Source organism: Delphinus delphis, chromosome 6 (assembly GCF_949987515.2).
Source record: "Delphinus delphis chromosome 6, mDelDel1.2, whole genome shotgun sequence".
Lineage (NCBI taxonomy): Eukaryota > Metazoa > Chordata > Mammalia > Artiodactyla > Delphinidae > Delphinus > Delphinus delphis.
Window position 1 is genome coordinate 42,299,573 of NC_082688.1, and position 15,611 is coordinate 42,315,183.

At 35.9% G+C, this 15,611-nt stretch overlaps 1 protein-coding gene across 2 annotated transcripts in view; it reads left to right on the top strand.

Annotated features, from left to right (window-relative positions):
- The window catches only part of GNAQ (G protein subunit alpha q), a 287,167-nt gene that overhangs the window by 215,800 nt on the left and 55,756 nt on the right, over positions 1-15,611 (top strand). For both annotated transcript variants that reach the window (XM_060014594.1, XM_060014595.1), the window contains exon 5: positions 2,427-2,556. In XM_060014594.1, coding sequence (XP_059870577.1) covers positions 2,427-2,556 — 130 coding nt within the window. The remainder of the gene's footprint in view (positions 1-2,426; positions 2,557-15,611) is intronic.

The window sequence follows — 15,611 nt, forward strand, 5'->3', positions numbered from 1 at the left end:
TGGTTAAAAGTTACTCAAACATTGGTCCAGACTAAAACTGGTTGGGAATCATTTTACCTATGAGGTCAATGTTTGTACATTGTACAAACTGTATTTTTACATGTAAAACATGTACATGTAAAAACTGTATTTTTACATTTGTATAAAGATATAAATTATAACCCTATTAATAGCAGAAATTACAGGTTGTCAGAAGCTTTCATGTTGATTCCTCCAGGTCCTCTGGTACCAAGGTAGAATTTTTCAGTAGCAATAAGAATGCGGGCTGTTTTGTACTCCTAAAATGAGTTGCCTGAAAAATTTTTAAATACATGGTTTTGGAAATGGATTGATTAACCTAGTCTAAATTTACATAGGAAAATAGAATGAAAGTTTATTACTTTCTCCCTTACTGCTGCCATTCTTTCTGGGTAATACTTCAGCTGAAGTGGTCTAATTTTCTTTAAGATGAGAAAAAATAAACAAGACTGATGTACTTTCATTTAATCTCTTATTACACAGTCACTCAGACGTACTTTTAGTTAGAATACAAACCACATGGTACACGGAGAAATGAGGCCATATGAATATGTCTTTGGGTGCAGAGAGTTGAGCTCCTTGGGAGAGCCATCCATTTAAGACAACTACGTACAGTACAGGGTTGTGAAGTGGAAATGAATGTAACTCCTGTGATGTAACTCTGCCATGTGACCCTGATGGGCAGGCCCGCCATCATTCCCTGCAAAGCACTGTGTGTTTCATTCTGATCAATCTCTGCACCTGTGGTTACATCTGGCTGCCTTACGCTGCTCTAATGGACATAGCCATAAAGAGGGTGACACTTTGGAAATAATTTCTGAGCCTCGTTTTTTTCATCATTAAAATGGTTACATTAGATGATCACCAAGGCTCCCAATGCTGGTAGCTCCAGCATTCTGGATTAAGTTTTGAGTTCATTGCGTTTAGAGATCTTTAACTTGAGACACCAAATTTCCTTCTGCTTATAACCATGTTAGAATATTTTCAGAAAACATAGAGCATTTCATGGAGATTTTCATCTCCTTTTTGCTTTATGATTACTGAAATCTGAAACCAGGTTACTGTTACATCTTGGGATTTTCCCTACATTTTGGGCACTAGCTTTTAAAGGACATTCTTTGGCACTTCAGTAAAAGTAATGACTTAGGAGAATAATTTCTTGCTACCATCAAAAACATCTTATAGGGTTTAGCATGACAGGATTTCATGGAATGAGGATTTTATATAAATGAGCATATTATTGACTTGACATCAGAGAAGAGCTAGCATTTTAATATTTCTAAAGACCTAAGACTTCTAGTTTTGATGTCTGTAGTTCATAGGTCTCCCTGGATCCATTGTTTTGCCCCTCAGATATGTTTCATAGGAAACTCTCCAAAGCAGTCACTGGAAGATTCTTGATTTCTTAGTTTAGGTTTGATCCTTAGAGGCAGGAAAATACCAGGAACAACTGCAGTTTTCAACAAACACTTAAAGAGCCCTACTCTCAAACTTTTATACCTAAAACTCTCATTTTCTGAAAATATTTTATCTTGTAAACATTGTGCACATTTTAGTCAAGTTATGGATTCAGCAATTTGAAGAAACTTGGATTCATTACCAAGTTCTGCTAGATATTTTCTGTATACACTAGCACTCAAATTAATTGATGCCAGTGTTGATTCCTGAGCACAGAATTGATGTATAAAAACAAGTCCTCGGTATAATTCAAATGGTGGCCTCTTATAGCATCTTGATGTTTTATACATACCACTTCTAGCAGTTTAGCAAGTTGACTTGTGCATAAGGCTAATTGCACCATGTTACCCAATGTGATTGGACTGTCTCAAATTATAGTCAATACTGGAAAGAAAAAACAGCCCCAAAAGCTTACCTTCCTGATGAAGATCAGTGAGGTTTTGTTTGCAGTTAGTTGAAGCATTACACACCCATGTTGAAATACGTAGCATCTTACATCTTTTAAATGCATTTGTAGTCATTCCTAGTAGCTTCCTTGAGAAATACATGAGGCTCTTCATTCTCATTTTATAGGAAAAGAAACTGAAGTCAGTATTTGCCATTAGAGCTGAACACAAATAAACCTTGTTTTGCTTCTGACTCTTCTGTGCTTGATTAAATAAAACAGACTTTTTCCTTGGCTTGGCACAGGATTTTTTTTTTTTTTTACAAAATTATAATTTTTATGCATATCAGGTAACTTTCTAATTACTGCAATGAGTTATTACCCAGAATGTCTTGACTTTGATTGTTAGGTGACAGAAAATTAGTAGATGTTCACTAAGTGTTAATTGGATTGGTTTTGATGACCATTCTCTTTAGAGAGTAGGGTTCCTAAGTTTGTAAGTAAAGCTATATTTATATTGATATTTTTTTATGTGCTATTAATATGAATATTATTAACCTTGCAGAATGGTCGATGTAGGGGGCCAAAGGTCAGAGAGAAGAAAATGGATACACTGCTTTGAAAATGTCACCTCTATCATGTTTCTAGTAGCGCTTAGTGAATATGATCAAGTTCTCGTCGAGTCAGACAATGAGGTGAGTGCTCTCTGGACGGATAAATGATAGGGTATGGGGTAAACTGACTTCGTTGCTTTCTTAACTACTGATTTGGAAATTTTTTTAAATAACCCTGTGGTACCACGTGGTATGCTCAGAACAGGAAGATGTTTGAGCAGGTCTGTGTGTTCAGGTCTAATTGGACCCTATGTGATACTTTTAACACTACGCGGAGGCTCTGAAAATGAAAATAACAAGGAAATCCCTAGGCTAATCGTCGCATTATTTTATAGCCTTCTTCCTACAGGATGGAGTTGGGAGTGTTGGAGTGAGTCAGCCTGTTTTGTTCTGTTTTCATTTTGTTTAAATTGTTGTTCGTATGAGGGATGGGTCCCAAAGAGTACTCAAAACCTCTCTTGGCAAATGTGAATGACTTTGCAGCTGGGCTCTAAATCAGTTTGTTCTGGAGCCAAGAAGTGTCCTAGTGATGTGGCCTTTCTGCTCTTACAGAATTCTATAGGCTACTGCATAACTTTGTCTCTACTAAGCACTGGGTGATTGACAAAGCATCCTTGATATGCCTGTCTGGAGAACTGATTCAGTGTTGTCATCTCTTCCCTATTGCATGAAATTCTAACAAGTATAAATATGGATTTTTAGGACGATAAAGGCTCCATGGTGAGTCAGAGTTGATTGTGGAGGATAATTAAGGGGCACAGAAAACCGTGACTTTGATCTGGAGTTCGGTGTGTATTGGGACAATGGAGAAGACACCATCGTTATACTGTTAGAGGCAGAGTTTGCAGACTGACATGCCAATAGTAGATATTAAATTTCCTCCTAATAGGGTAGAAAATAAAGAGAAGGAAGTGAGTACCCCCAATAGCTGATTAAAATAAGATCTGGAATGTTAAAATGTACTTCTAATTTTGTACAGTTGTTTTTTTGGTACATAAGAATTCTGGCTTCTTTGGTCCTTTTAAATACTTTATTTTTCTGCAGGTATTAATATCTCTTAAAATACATATCAAGTCCTACATAGCATTTTTTTTGTACGTAGGGTTGATGAAGAGTTATGAACCAATATCCCATATAGAGCTGAGTTACCTATTCATGCATTTCAAATGTTTCCTGGGTTACAAGTATATGGGCTTTTGAACCAATCAAAGAAGTTCTTTTTGTTGTTGTTCATGTATATCTTGCTATCTAAGGGACTTCTTTTTAACAATGAGGTTTATCAGCCATTTGCCCTCTGTAGCCGTAATGCAAAGTGCCTGAAAAGCATGCTAAGATATATGAGAATCAGTTATCACACTTTGAGTTAAGCAGTTACCATCAGAATTTGAGCTATGACATCTCTATACGTATTTTTATTTTTATATCTGTTAGTTGTTCCATAATCTTTGGGTATAGTATTTTAAACATACTACATATCTTGGAAGCATATGACCAACATTTTTTATTTCTTTGAATGTTGAATCAAGACAAAAAATATTTTGAGCACTCATCTACTGTGTGCTGGATACCAGGGTATCTAAAGAGATACAGAAATGGAAAAAAAAAATCAACATTGTCGTAAAGGACCTCATAAAAGAGGGATGCTTTTGTCAAAATAGAGAGTCCGAGAGAAGGAAGGCCTTAGTTATAAAGGTCATCATTTCTTTTCTTTAGTTTGCTGTCCAGTGAAATAAAATGTAAGACATTTTCAACTGCACAGAAGATGTAAGACGCATGCATAATTTTATTTCTTATGTCACTGTTTACATATAGCTAGAGGAAAACAAGTGTTTATCAATACACATTTTATGTGAGATAAATGCATTCTATTTATAAAGAAATATATTTTGTGATTTAATGCTAATCAGTTTACCACTTTAAAATTTGCAACTCATCAGCTAATTCTAGCACATAAAGCCAGTTAAAGTTTCCACAGAATGAAAGTTTCCACAGTAACTCGCCATTCAATGTATAAGCAGTACACACATCTAAAAATACATCAGTTTCTTTGATTCCTGTGGTGATGCCTTATGCTACAAATTAAAACAATAACTCTATTATTGTTCATTAGGACTCTCTAACCACTTGTGAATATTTTTAAAGCCTACCTTGTAATTTTATGGTGTTCTTTTCAGATATCAGGCAGATATCACTCAAGCCTAATGGTAGTATTGGAGATGATCTTAAACATAATAAGAAAAAAATACTGCTCATTAATTTCTTCATCCATGTTAGCCATAGTCATCACTGTTGGTAATTAGGAAACACTGTCAAAAGTATTTTTTAATGTCAGGATGTAGTCCATTATTCTTTTTTCTTTTCCTGTTATAGTAATATATGAAAATGTCATTGCCTCTCTACTTTCTTAAATCATTAAAAAAACTCAGAACTATAGAATTTACTTTCCCCACATTTTCAGGATTTGGTGAGACAAAGCTGGAATAGACTCCTAAAACATTTTGTTCTTGGTTTTGAAATCTGATGTTCATAACTTTAATCCAAAGCAGACTTTGTTGTACTTCCCTTGATATATATTCGTGAGAAAAACCTGGAAATGGATACTGACAATCTCCCTTTTATCTTGGGGAACTGTGGAAAATACATTGCAGACCACAAGCAAAAGCAGCTAAGGGAAGTATTTTATTTTAGATTATTGCTTTGGCTTTTATTATGTATTAATCCTGAAAATGTTTATGTAGATGTGCTTTTGTCTGTCTAGATTCTCAGCCTCCCAAGAGTTTGGGGAATGAATTTCTTTCTTTCTTTTTTTTCCTCCAAAGAAGGAAATATGTTATCAGATAGTGGGTGAGCATAATCAGGGTTGTAGAGCTGTGTTGATTTACATATTCCTTCAGTGCTGTCTTGGTTTCCCTTTGATAGCACACCAGCACGGAGCCAGTTACTCTGCTATAATTCTTTCACGCGTACATTATTTCAGTACCCCTGAGAGCCAGAGCACACAATAAGGCATTCACATAACATGTTTCAGCTCATCAGTGTGTATCCAGATTCTGTCTTTTTTAGTCCTTGTTTTTTTGTGGTTCTCTGTTACATGAGTATCTGAGCACTAATACAAACTTGTTTCTCAGATATTGACTCAGGGACTGTCTTACAGACCAAGCTTTTTATAGAATCCCAAAGACTTAGGCCCCTTTTCTCCGATGCTTCCTTTTTGAATGTATGCTTCTAACTTACCTTAATTCTTTTGAAATGGTCACAACCAATTAGGTTTTAGTTTTATTAAAATATCGAGATAGTTCCCTGTACCCCAGGTCTTCCTTTGAACCAGGATGGATTCCCATAAACATTTATCCTTCAAATCTGATTCTTGGAGTTGCTCAATTGATTTAAAAAAGAATAGTAAAAGGAGAGAGTAGACATTTATAATACCTTAGCGCTTTATGCCTATTCAAAACTTGCTTAAACCATTACTTATTTGAATCTCACCAGCAGACCTCCCGTGAAGTGAGAAGATCAGGTTTGCTGAGGATACAAGAATGGAGAGATTAAGGCCCATGGCCCAGGTCACTCAGGGCCCCCATTCCTCCCCTTCTAGACCAGCTTTCTTTCCCCTGCTTCACAGTGTCTTCCAGAAGTTAGGGATGAACTGAGAGGAAAAGCAAGAGGAACTGTTAAAGGTGGCCAAGAACATAGAGGTAGAATGAAAATCCTGACCCTGCAGGAGTTGAAACCCCTCTTCTCCACCTCTAACCTCTTGTTATACTCACATGAGACCACCCAGAGATCCTTTACCAGTAATTAAACTAGATTAAAATAAATAATCTAAAATATGCATTTCCTTCAGATATTTCTCCTCTACTAAGTTTTAAAACGAAGCCATTTTGAAGTTATTCAGCTGCAACCAGAGTCTGAACATTTTCTTTAAAAGTGTGAAACATGTACTTTGTTCTGCTCTAAAAACTTCCAAGTGAAGTTTGGGAATTTTTTCTCCAGATAAAATTCAGCTCTAGGGGGAGGAAACTGACTAAAAATTGAGGAGAAGAAATTTGAACTCCAAAAGAGCGAGCTTAGGTTAAGATATCCGGTCTCAGTGGGATTGGTTCTAGCCCTCCTTTATCGACTCTTAATCAAATTATGAAATCAGAAGCTACATCTTGCCCCTCAGTCTTTAGTATACGACTCAGAGTCATGGCCTGATTAACAAGAAGATTCCTGAAAGGCGCCCTCCTTTTTTTATATTTAACCCCTTTCCCATTTCCTCATTCCTTTGTTCATTTTCAGCCACTGTTTCTTTTCTAAACTCCTTTCCACACCCTTTTCATTAGCTGGCATTTCTGTTTGCTCATTATTTTACTCCTCCTTAATTGCTTTGTTCTCAATGCTTGAAGGAAGCCAGAAGGAGGTATTCTGATCACCATTTATGAGTCTGAACCAGAGACCTGCACTGAGTGCTGGTAAGCGTGTGGGGAAGCAGACACACAGGGACACCTTTTGTGTGAATGTATATTGGAAATCTTTTAAAGACTATATGGAACCCATATTAGTGTAATCTATGCAATAGTTTTTTTTTTTTGAAGATGAATTATATGAAAAAGATTGCAAAGTAGTATATTTGGTATAATCTGATTTCTGTAATCACAACAAATTACATATATACACTTATTATAGGGAAGGTTATTAGCACACCCACCCACCCCCCCCAAAAAAAAAAAAAAAGAAAACGGAAGATTTTCTACCAGGACCAAAGTGTAAAGCGTGATGGTCATTGTTGCTAGGTGATGGCATTACAAATACGTGAAATGATAATTTTTTTAAGTAAAATGAAGTAAGACTTCAGGCTGGAACTTTAGCTCTGCTGTTTACCAACTTTGTCCATTTTTCTTTTGAATTTTCCATCTTTTTTTTTTTTACTGATTTGTGGGAGTTCCTTACACTCTTGGATGTAAACCTTTTGTCATGTGTACTGCAAACATCTTCTTCCACTTTGTAGCTTGCCATTTATTCTCTTAATGGTGCCTTTTGATCTATAGAAGTTTTAAATTTTAATATAATAGAAATCTATCAGATTTTTCCTTTATATTATATGCCTCCGTGTGTGTGTGTGTACATAATCACATACACACAGTAGGATAAAATAAATCACCTGAAAAATCTGGATGAAAGGACAGTAAGGATTGGAGAGTGAGATGAAGAATTAAAATACAAATCAGGCAATCAGGTACCTTTCCTAGTGGTAGTCCATAGATTTAGTCAAGCGTCTCTTAGCACCCAATAAAAGGAAGTAACCATGGTCTGTTACAAGATTCACTATGTCTGTATAAAAAGAAAAAGTTAGCTTCTCCTGGTACTGGGCCCTCCCAGTGACTATTCCCTCAACCTTGTACAGAGATGCTGCAGGAGGTAGTAAGTTATATCCATGATGGGAATCCCCTCCAGGAAGCCAAATATCAGAATCACGAGGCCTGTTTCTTAAGCTTCCTTCAGTGTAAGTTGGTGCCATGGTATCAAAGTCTGTGATGGGCCAGCAACATGGGATCTAAACCCACAGCTTGATGTAAGAATAAAACTGAGAATAGCTAGGGAAGTGCACTTGGTTTACCTTTGTTTTTATTTCAGTGATACAGGAGACTATAAAATTATAGAGAACTTGAAATTTTTGACATATTTGCTTTGAATCTTTATTTTCACAGAAATAAAATGGTATAGATACAATCAAAGTCCTTGTGTAAACTTCCCTGATTCCTTTCTCTCTCTCCCCAGAAGAAGCCACTGGTCTCAAGTTAACATTTATCATTCCTAAGCATATTTTTTCATGTTTTTACTATATATATATGTGTTGATAAGGAATATGTAATATTGGATTTTAAATAGTATGCATGATTATAAATTTTATTATTGTAAAATGATTTTATTTTGCATTTTGTCCTTTTTTTTTAATTCAACATTGTTTTAGAGATTTTCTTCATGTTGCAGCACATGGCTCTAATTCATTTATTTAGATCACCGTCTCATTCCATTGTGTGACTATGCCCTACCATGTTTCATCTCAGCCAGCCAGGTTGTTTGTAATATGGATCACCTTTTCCTACCCTTGCCTGTTCTCTCCCTCACCCCAATCCCCAGTGGAGTTGTCTCTTTTTTCAGTCGATACATACGCAGTTTTCAGTAGTCTGGTTATTACTGTTTGCTGGTTATACATATAGAACTTATTAGTGTATGGTTTGTCTTTTCACTTTATCTTATAGAACAGTTTTCACCTTAATGTGGTCAGCTCACTCATTGCCTTTATTGGTTGTATTATTGTATTTTCTTCAGGAATTAATTTTATTCCATAGAATATGAAGATCCATCCCATATTTTCTATTAAAACTTACAAGGTTTTTGCTTTTCCTAGGTTTTTTATACACCTGTAATTGATCTCTGTGTGTGATAGGAAGTAAAGATTTAATATATTCTTGCCATATTTCTGTTCAGTTGATCGAATACCATGTATTGAATAATAAATCCGTCATCCATCTCCACTGCTGTTTTCTTACCTTTTTAATTATGAAAGATACATGAAAAGTACACAAATACAAAAAACGTGCAGAGCATTGGTTTATCACAAAGCATCTGTGCGTCCAAAACCCCTGTCAAGAAATAGAACATTGTAAGACCACTGAAGCCCTGTTAGTGCCCCTCCCCCAGCAGGTAACCACAGTTCTGTAAGGTAATCACTTCTTTGCTTCTCTCTTTAGTTTTAATGCTTAACTATGCATTCCTGAACACTATGGTTTTTACTAGTGTTTAACTGTTACACAAAGGGAATCAAATAGTGTGTTTTTTGACCTTTAAAAGCAGTATGCTATTTATATAAACCTTGGTGTCTGGCTTCTTTTGCTCAGTGTTATGTTTGTAAGGTATATATATTTTACATAACTCATTCGTTTACATTGCCATATAGTATTCTGTTGCCTAAAAATACCACAATTTGTTTATCCATTTTACTAAGTATAGACTTTTCACGTATTTCCAGTATGGGAATATTACAAATAACATTTCCGTGAATATTCATGTAAAGGTCCCTCGATGTACCTGGTTTTACATTTCTGTTGGCTATATACCTAGGAGTAGAATTGCGGGTATATAGGGAATACATATCTTCAACTTTAATAGATAAGGTGAAAGTATTTTCCAAAGGGAATGAACCAATTTACAGTCCTGCCAGCCATGTCAGAAAGTTCCTGTCACTTCCCATCTTTGCCAACCCTTGGTATTGTCAGTCTTTTTCATGTTAGCCCTTTTGGTGGCTAGAGAGCTGAGCTGCAGGTGCCTGTTTCCTTGGGCATACCCTCACTCCCAGTGCATAGCCTAGGACAAAGCAGTTGTGGTTCACTGGAGCCTCATCCCCTCAGGTCTCTCAGCTGCCATCTCCAGAATCAGCAAATACCTCCATGGGAAAGTGGCCCCAAAGCCTGGGCTCACTTCTCCAGACTTGTCCTTCCCCAAATTCTGACCTGGTATTTCTTCACTACTGTTTAGCACTCCAAGGACCTTAAGCAGATGTATTTTTTTATTTTGTTAGCTCATCTGGTAGTCCTTCTTCCCATCAATATTAATGACACTTGAGATGTGAGTCAAGTTTTATTACACACATGGGTCTTTTCTCTGGGCCCTCTATTTGACTGATGTATTTACTACTCCTGTAGCAATATAAAAGTTATCAGATCAACAGTTTAGATACCTAGAGTATCAAGTCTACCTACCTTGTTGCTCTTCAGAATTTTCTTGGCTATTCTTGGTTTTTTAGTCTTTCATTTGAATTTTAAGATCAGCCTATCAAATACCAAAACACAAATTTGATTGGAATTTTAATAAATGTATAGATAAATTTGAGGTTGGTTTCTCAACTTTACAGTATTGAATGTTACCATCCATGAATGTCACCATTTATTATTTAGAACATTGCTTTTGTCATTGAAGTGGTCAATTTTTATAAATGTTCCACATCACTTAAAATTGTGATTTCAAATTTTGGGGTGCAAGGTTCTAGCATTATGTCTATTAAAACCACCCCGTGTCCTCTTCCCCAAGGGTACTATTTTGACTTCTAACACCGTAGATTAATTTTGCGTATTTTGAACTTCATATAAATGAAAGTAAATGAATTCTTTTGTGTTACCTTCTTGTGTTCAGAATAAGTTTATTAGATAAATCCATGTTGTGTAGCTTTAGTTTTTCATTTTTATTACTTTATATTATTCAATTAAATGAATATACCACAATTCATTTTTCCATCCTATTTTTGATGGACATCTGAGTGGTTTTCTCTTTGGAACTCTTATGAATAATGCTGATATGAATATTCTTTTCATGTTTTTTGCCTTATATGTGCCTGATTTTCTCCTGACTAGAGTTCACAGGGAATGTATATGTTCAACTGTACTAGATACTGCCTATATTCATTTTCTAGGGCTGCTGTAACAGATCACCATAAATTTGGTGGGTTACGACCACAGATATTTATTGGCTCATAATTCTGGAGGTTAGAAGTCCAAGGTATCAGCAGGGCTGAAATCCCTCTGAAGGCTATAGCGGGGAGGATCCCTTCTTTTTCTCATCCAGCTTCTGGTGACTGTGGGCATTCCTTCTGGTTACATAGCTCCAGTCTCTGTCTTCACATGGCCTTCTTGTCTGTGTCTTTGTCTTCTCCGCTGTCTCTTAAAAGGACTCCTGTCATTGGATGTAGGGCCCAGTAGATAATCCAGAATGATCTCATCTAAAAATCCTTAACTTAATTACATCTGCAAAGACTTTTTCCAAATAAGGTTGCATTCACGGGTTCTAGGGGTTATGGCATGGACATACCTTTTGAGGGGTTCACCATTCAACCCACTACACTACCAGTTTGAACTTTGAAAACAGTTTACACTTCCACCAACAGTACATGTGTGTTCCTGTTGACCAATATCCTTGCTAACAAAGATATGGTCAGCTTTTCAATTTTAATCATTATAATGGGTGTGTAGTAGCATCTCACTGTGGTGTCAATTTGCATTTCCCTGATTATAATGAGACTGAGTTCTTTATGTATTTCTTTACCATTGGGTGTCCTCTTTTTGAAGTGCCTATTTGATTCTATTGCCAGTTTTCTATTGATCTGACTTTTTGGAAAAACATTATTAACATAGAGTCCTTTTTTTTTTTTTTTAAAGAAATCAGTTTGTGTTTTTTTTGAATTTTTTATTTATTTTTGGATGCGTTGAGTCTTCGTTGCTGTGAGCGGGGGCTACTCTTCATTGCGGTGCTCCGGCTTCTCATTGCAGTGGCTTCTCTTGTTGCGGAGCACGGGCTCTAGGCGCACGGGCTTAGTAGCTGTGGCTCAGAGGCTCTAGAGCGCAGGCTCAGTAGTTGTGGAGCACGGGCTTAGTTGCCCCACGGCACGTGAGATCTTCCCGGACCAGGGCTTGAACCCGTGTCCCCTGCGTTGGCAGGTGGATTCTTAACCACTATGCCACCAGGGAAGTCCCCATAGAGTCCTTTTTATATTCTTGATTCAAGCTCTTTGTATGTTATCTATATTGCAAATAACTTCTGCTACTCTGTGACTTGCTTTTTACTGCCTTAAATGGTGCGTTTTGGTGTGGCTCAGTTTATTGGTCTTTTAAACTTCGTCCTTTACATGTCCTCCTTAAGGAATTTTTCCTCCCAATTGTAGTGCATAAGCATTTGTATTTTGGAAATGGACATTTTAACGTGACATTTGCTATAAATTTTTTGGTTTTGAATTGTTACTTGCGTAGTTCCACCTTTATTTTGTTTACTCTAAATGCATTTAAAAATTAAATGCTAATATTAACACCAGCATTTTAACATTATAAACATAAATAATTAACCACTAGCATGTGATTTTTCTTTGATACTGAAATCACTTGGAGAGCAACTACCCATTTATGTAATTTGGGAACGTTGGAAAATTTTTAAATATTTAAATTTAATTTAAATTAAACTTTTATTTTAAGGTATATATTTCTTTTAGATAAATAGAGTAAAAATATACCTGTAAAGTAAAAATTGCATACATTGGCAGAGTCATTTGATATATGATCTACAATCCTGTGTTATAAAAATATTTTGTATACAGAAATGAATCCCTGAAAAAAACGAAAAAAATGTCCTCTCACTTTTGGGGGTGAAAAAAATAAAGCCATCTGAAAAACAGTGTGTAGGGGGTTTTTTTCCCCTCACTGACTGAGGTGTTTTTTTGTTTGTCTGTTTTTTTTTATTTTCATTTAATATCCCACTTTGGTTGTAAACTTGTCTATATTTTAAATTCCACACTTATATTTTGAGACTTCATTATTATGTACATTATAAGTTTGAAGTTTTTGCATATTCCTGTTGAATTATTCTTTTTGTCATCAAGATTTTTTTCTTACGTCAGAAATGTTCTTTGCTGAAATAAAGCAGTTATGCAAGAAGCAAACCAGAAGTGCTAGTGTCCTGCTTTTCAGTCTGGGTGAGTCCACAGACGAGGCTCAGTGTTTTCATAAGAGATGGGGACTGCGCAGTAGGAAGTCAGTTGGTAGCAGCAAACTGGGTGAGGGCAGCAGGGTGAGGGCAGCAGTGGACAGACTATACACGCTTGCAGGAGACTTGCTGAACGGGTGACTCACTTGGGAAGGAAAGAGTATTTCAGAAGCGGAGTCCAGCCATACAGGAAGTAGAAAAGATTCAATTGAAAAATAGTAGAAGAGATTAAACAGCCTATTGAGATTTAATTCATAAAATATCGAATTCACCCTCTTAAAGTGTGCACATCAATGGATTTTAGTACATTCACTGAATTGGACAAAATCACTACTATCTAATTGGGTTTTTTTTTTTTTTGATTTGTTAGTTTTTTATTCTTTTTCAAATTCCTTTCACTTTTAGATTGTTACATAATATTGAGCAGAGTTCCCTGTGCTATACAGTAGGTCCTTGTTGGTTATCCATTTTAAATATAGCAGTGTGTACATGTCAGTTCCAAACTCCCTAACTATATATATATCTGGAGAAAAACATGGTTCAAAAGGATACATGCACACCAGTGTTCACTGCAGCACTGTTTACAATAGCCAAGACATGGAAGCAACCTAAATGTCCATCAACAAAGGAATGGATAAAGAAGATGTGGTACATATATACAATGGAATATTACTCAGCCATTAAAAAGAATGAAATAATGCCATTTGCAGCAACATGGATGGACCTAGAGATTGTCATACTGAGTGAAGTAAGTCAGAAGTATGATATCACTTATATGCGGAATCTAAAAGAAAAATAATACAAATGAACTTATTTACAAAACGGAAACAGACTCACAGACTTAGAGAACAAACTTATTGTTACCAGGGGGGAACGGTGGGGGGAAGGGATATTTAGGAAGTCTAATTGTTTTTTATATATAAAAACAATTATATAATATGTAAGTCTCTTTATATATAAAGAGACTTAATTTTTTTAGAGCAGTTTTAGGTTCACAGCAAAATTGAGCGAAAAGTACAGCAATTTCCCCCATGCGTGTGTAGCTTCTCCCATTATCATCATCCTAACAAGGGGTTTGTTACATCTGGTACATTTGTTACAATCAGTGAACCTACATTGACACTTATCACTCAAAGTCCATAGTTTAAGGTTCACTCTTTCCGTTGTGTAGTGTATGGATTTTGAAAAATGTATAATGACATGTATTCACCATTGTGGTATCATGGGTTTTACGTTTTCCAAATGTCCTACGTTGGAATTATACAGAATGTAGACTTTTCATATTGGCTTCTTTCACTTATTAACATGCATTTAAGACTCCTCCATGTCCTTTTATGTCTTGATAGCTCATTTCCTTTTAGTGCTGAGTAATACTCCATTGTCGGGATGTACCGCAGTGTATTATTCTGTTCACCTACAGTAGGATATCTTGGTTGCTTCCAAGTTTTGGCAATTATGAATAAGGCTGCTGTCAACATCCATGTCCAGGTTTTTGTGTGTACATAAGTTATCCACTCCTTTCGACAAATACCAGCAAGTGCAATTGCTAGATCATATGATAAGGGGGTGTTAAGTTTTGTAAAAAACTACCAAACTGGCTTCCAAAGTGGCTGTACCATTTTTGCACTCCCACCAGCACTGAATGAAAACTGTTGGTGCACATCCTCCCCAGCATTTGGTGTTGTCAGTGTTCCAGATTTGGGCCATTTTAATTAGTATGTAGAGATACTTCTTTATTTTAATTTGCATTTCCCTAATGACATATGATATGGAGCATCTTTTCATATGCTTAGTTGTCATCTGCATATCTTCTTTGGTGAGCTGTTCAGGTATCCATTTTTTCATCTGGTTGTTAGTTTTCTTACTGTTGTATTTTAAGAGGTTTTTGTATATTTTGGATAACAGTTTTTATCAGTTACATCTTTTGCAAATATTTTCTCCCAGTCTGTAGCTTGTCTTCTCATTCTTTTGACATTGTCTTTTGCAGAGTAGTCTTTAATCTTAATGTAGTCTAGTTGATCAGTTATTTCTTTCATGGATTGTGTATTTGGTGTTATAGCTAAAGCATCATTGCCATACCAAGGTCATCTAGATTTTCATCCTAGACTTTCATAGTTTTGCATTTTACATTCAGGTCTGTGATCCATTTTTTAGTTCATTTTTGTGAAAGATCTGTGTTTAGAGTCTTTTTTTTTTTTTAATATATGGATATCCAGTTGTTCCAGCAACATTTGTTGTAAAGACTGTCTTTTCTCCATTTTATTGCCTTTGCTCTTTTATCAAAGATCAGTTGACTGTAATTATGTGGGTCTATTTCTGGGTTCTCTATTTGTTCTTTCGCCAATACCGTCTTGATATGACAGCTTTATAGGTAAGTTTTGAAGTCAAATAGTATCAGTCCTCCAACTTTATTCTTCTTCTTCGGTATTGCGTTGTCTATTCTGGGTCTTTTGCCTTTCCATACAAACTTTAGAATCGGTTTGTTGATATCAGTTTGTTGTGATTTTGATTGGGATTGTGTTGAATCTGTAGATCAAGTGAGGAAAAACTGACATCTTGATATTATTGAATCTTCCTATTTGGGAACATGAAATAGCTCCGCATTTATTTAGTTCTTTGATTTCTTT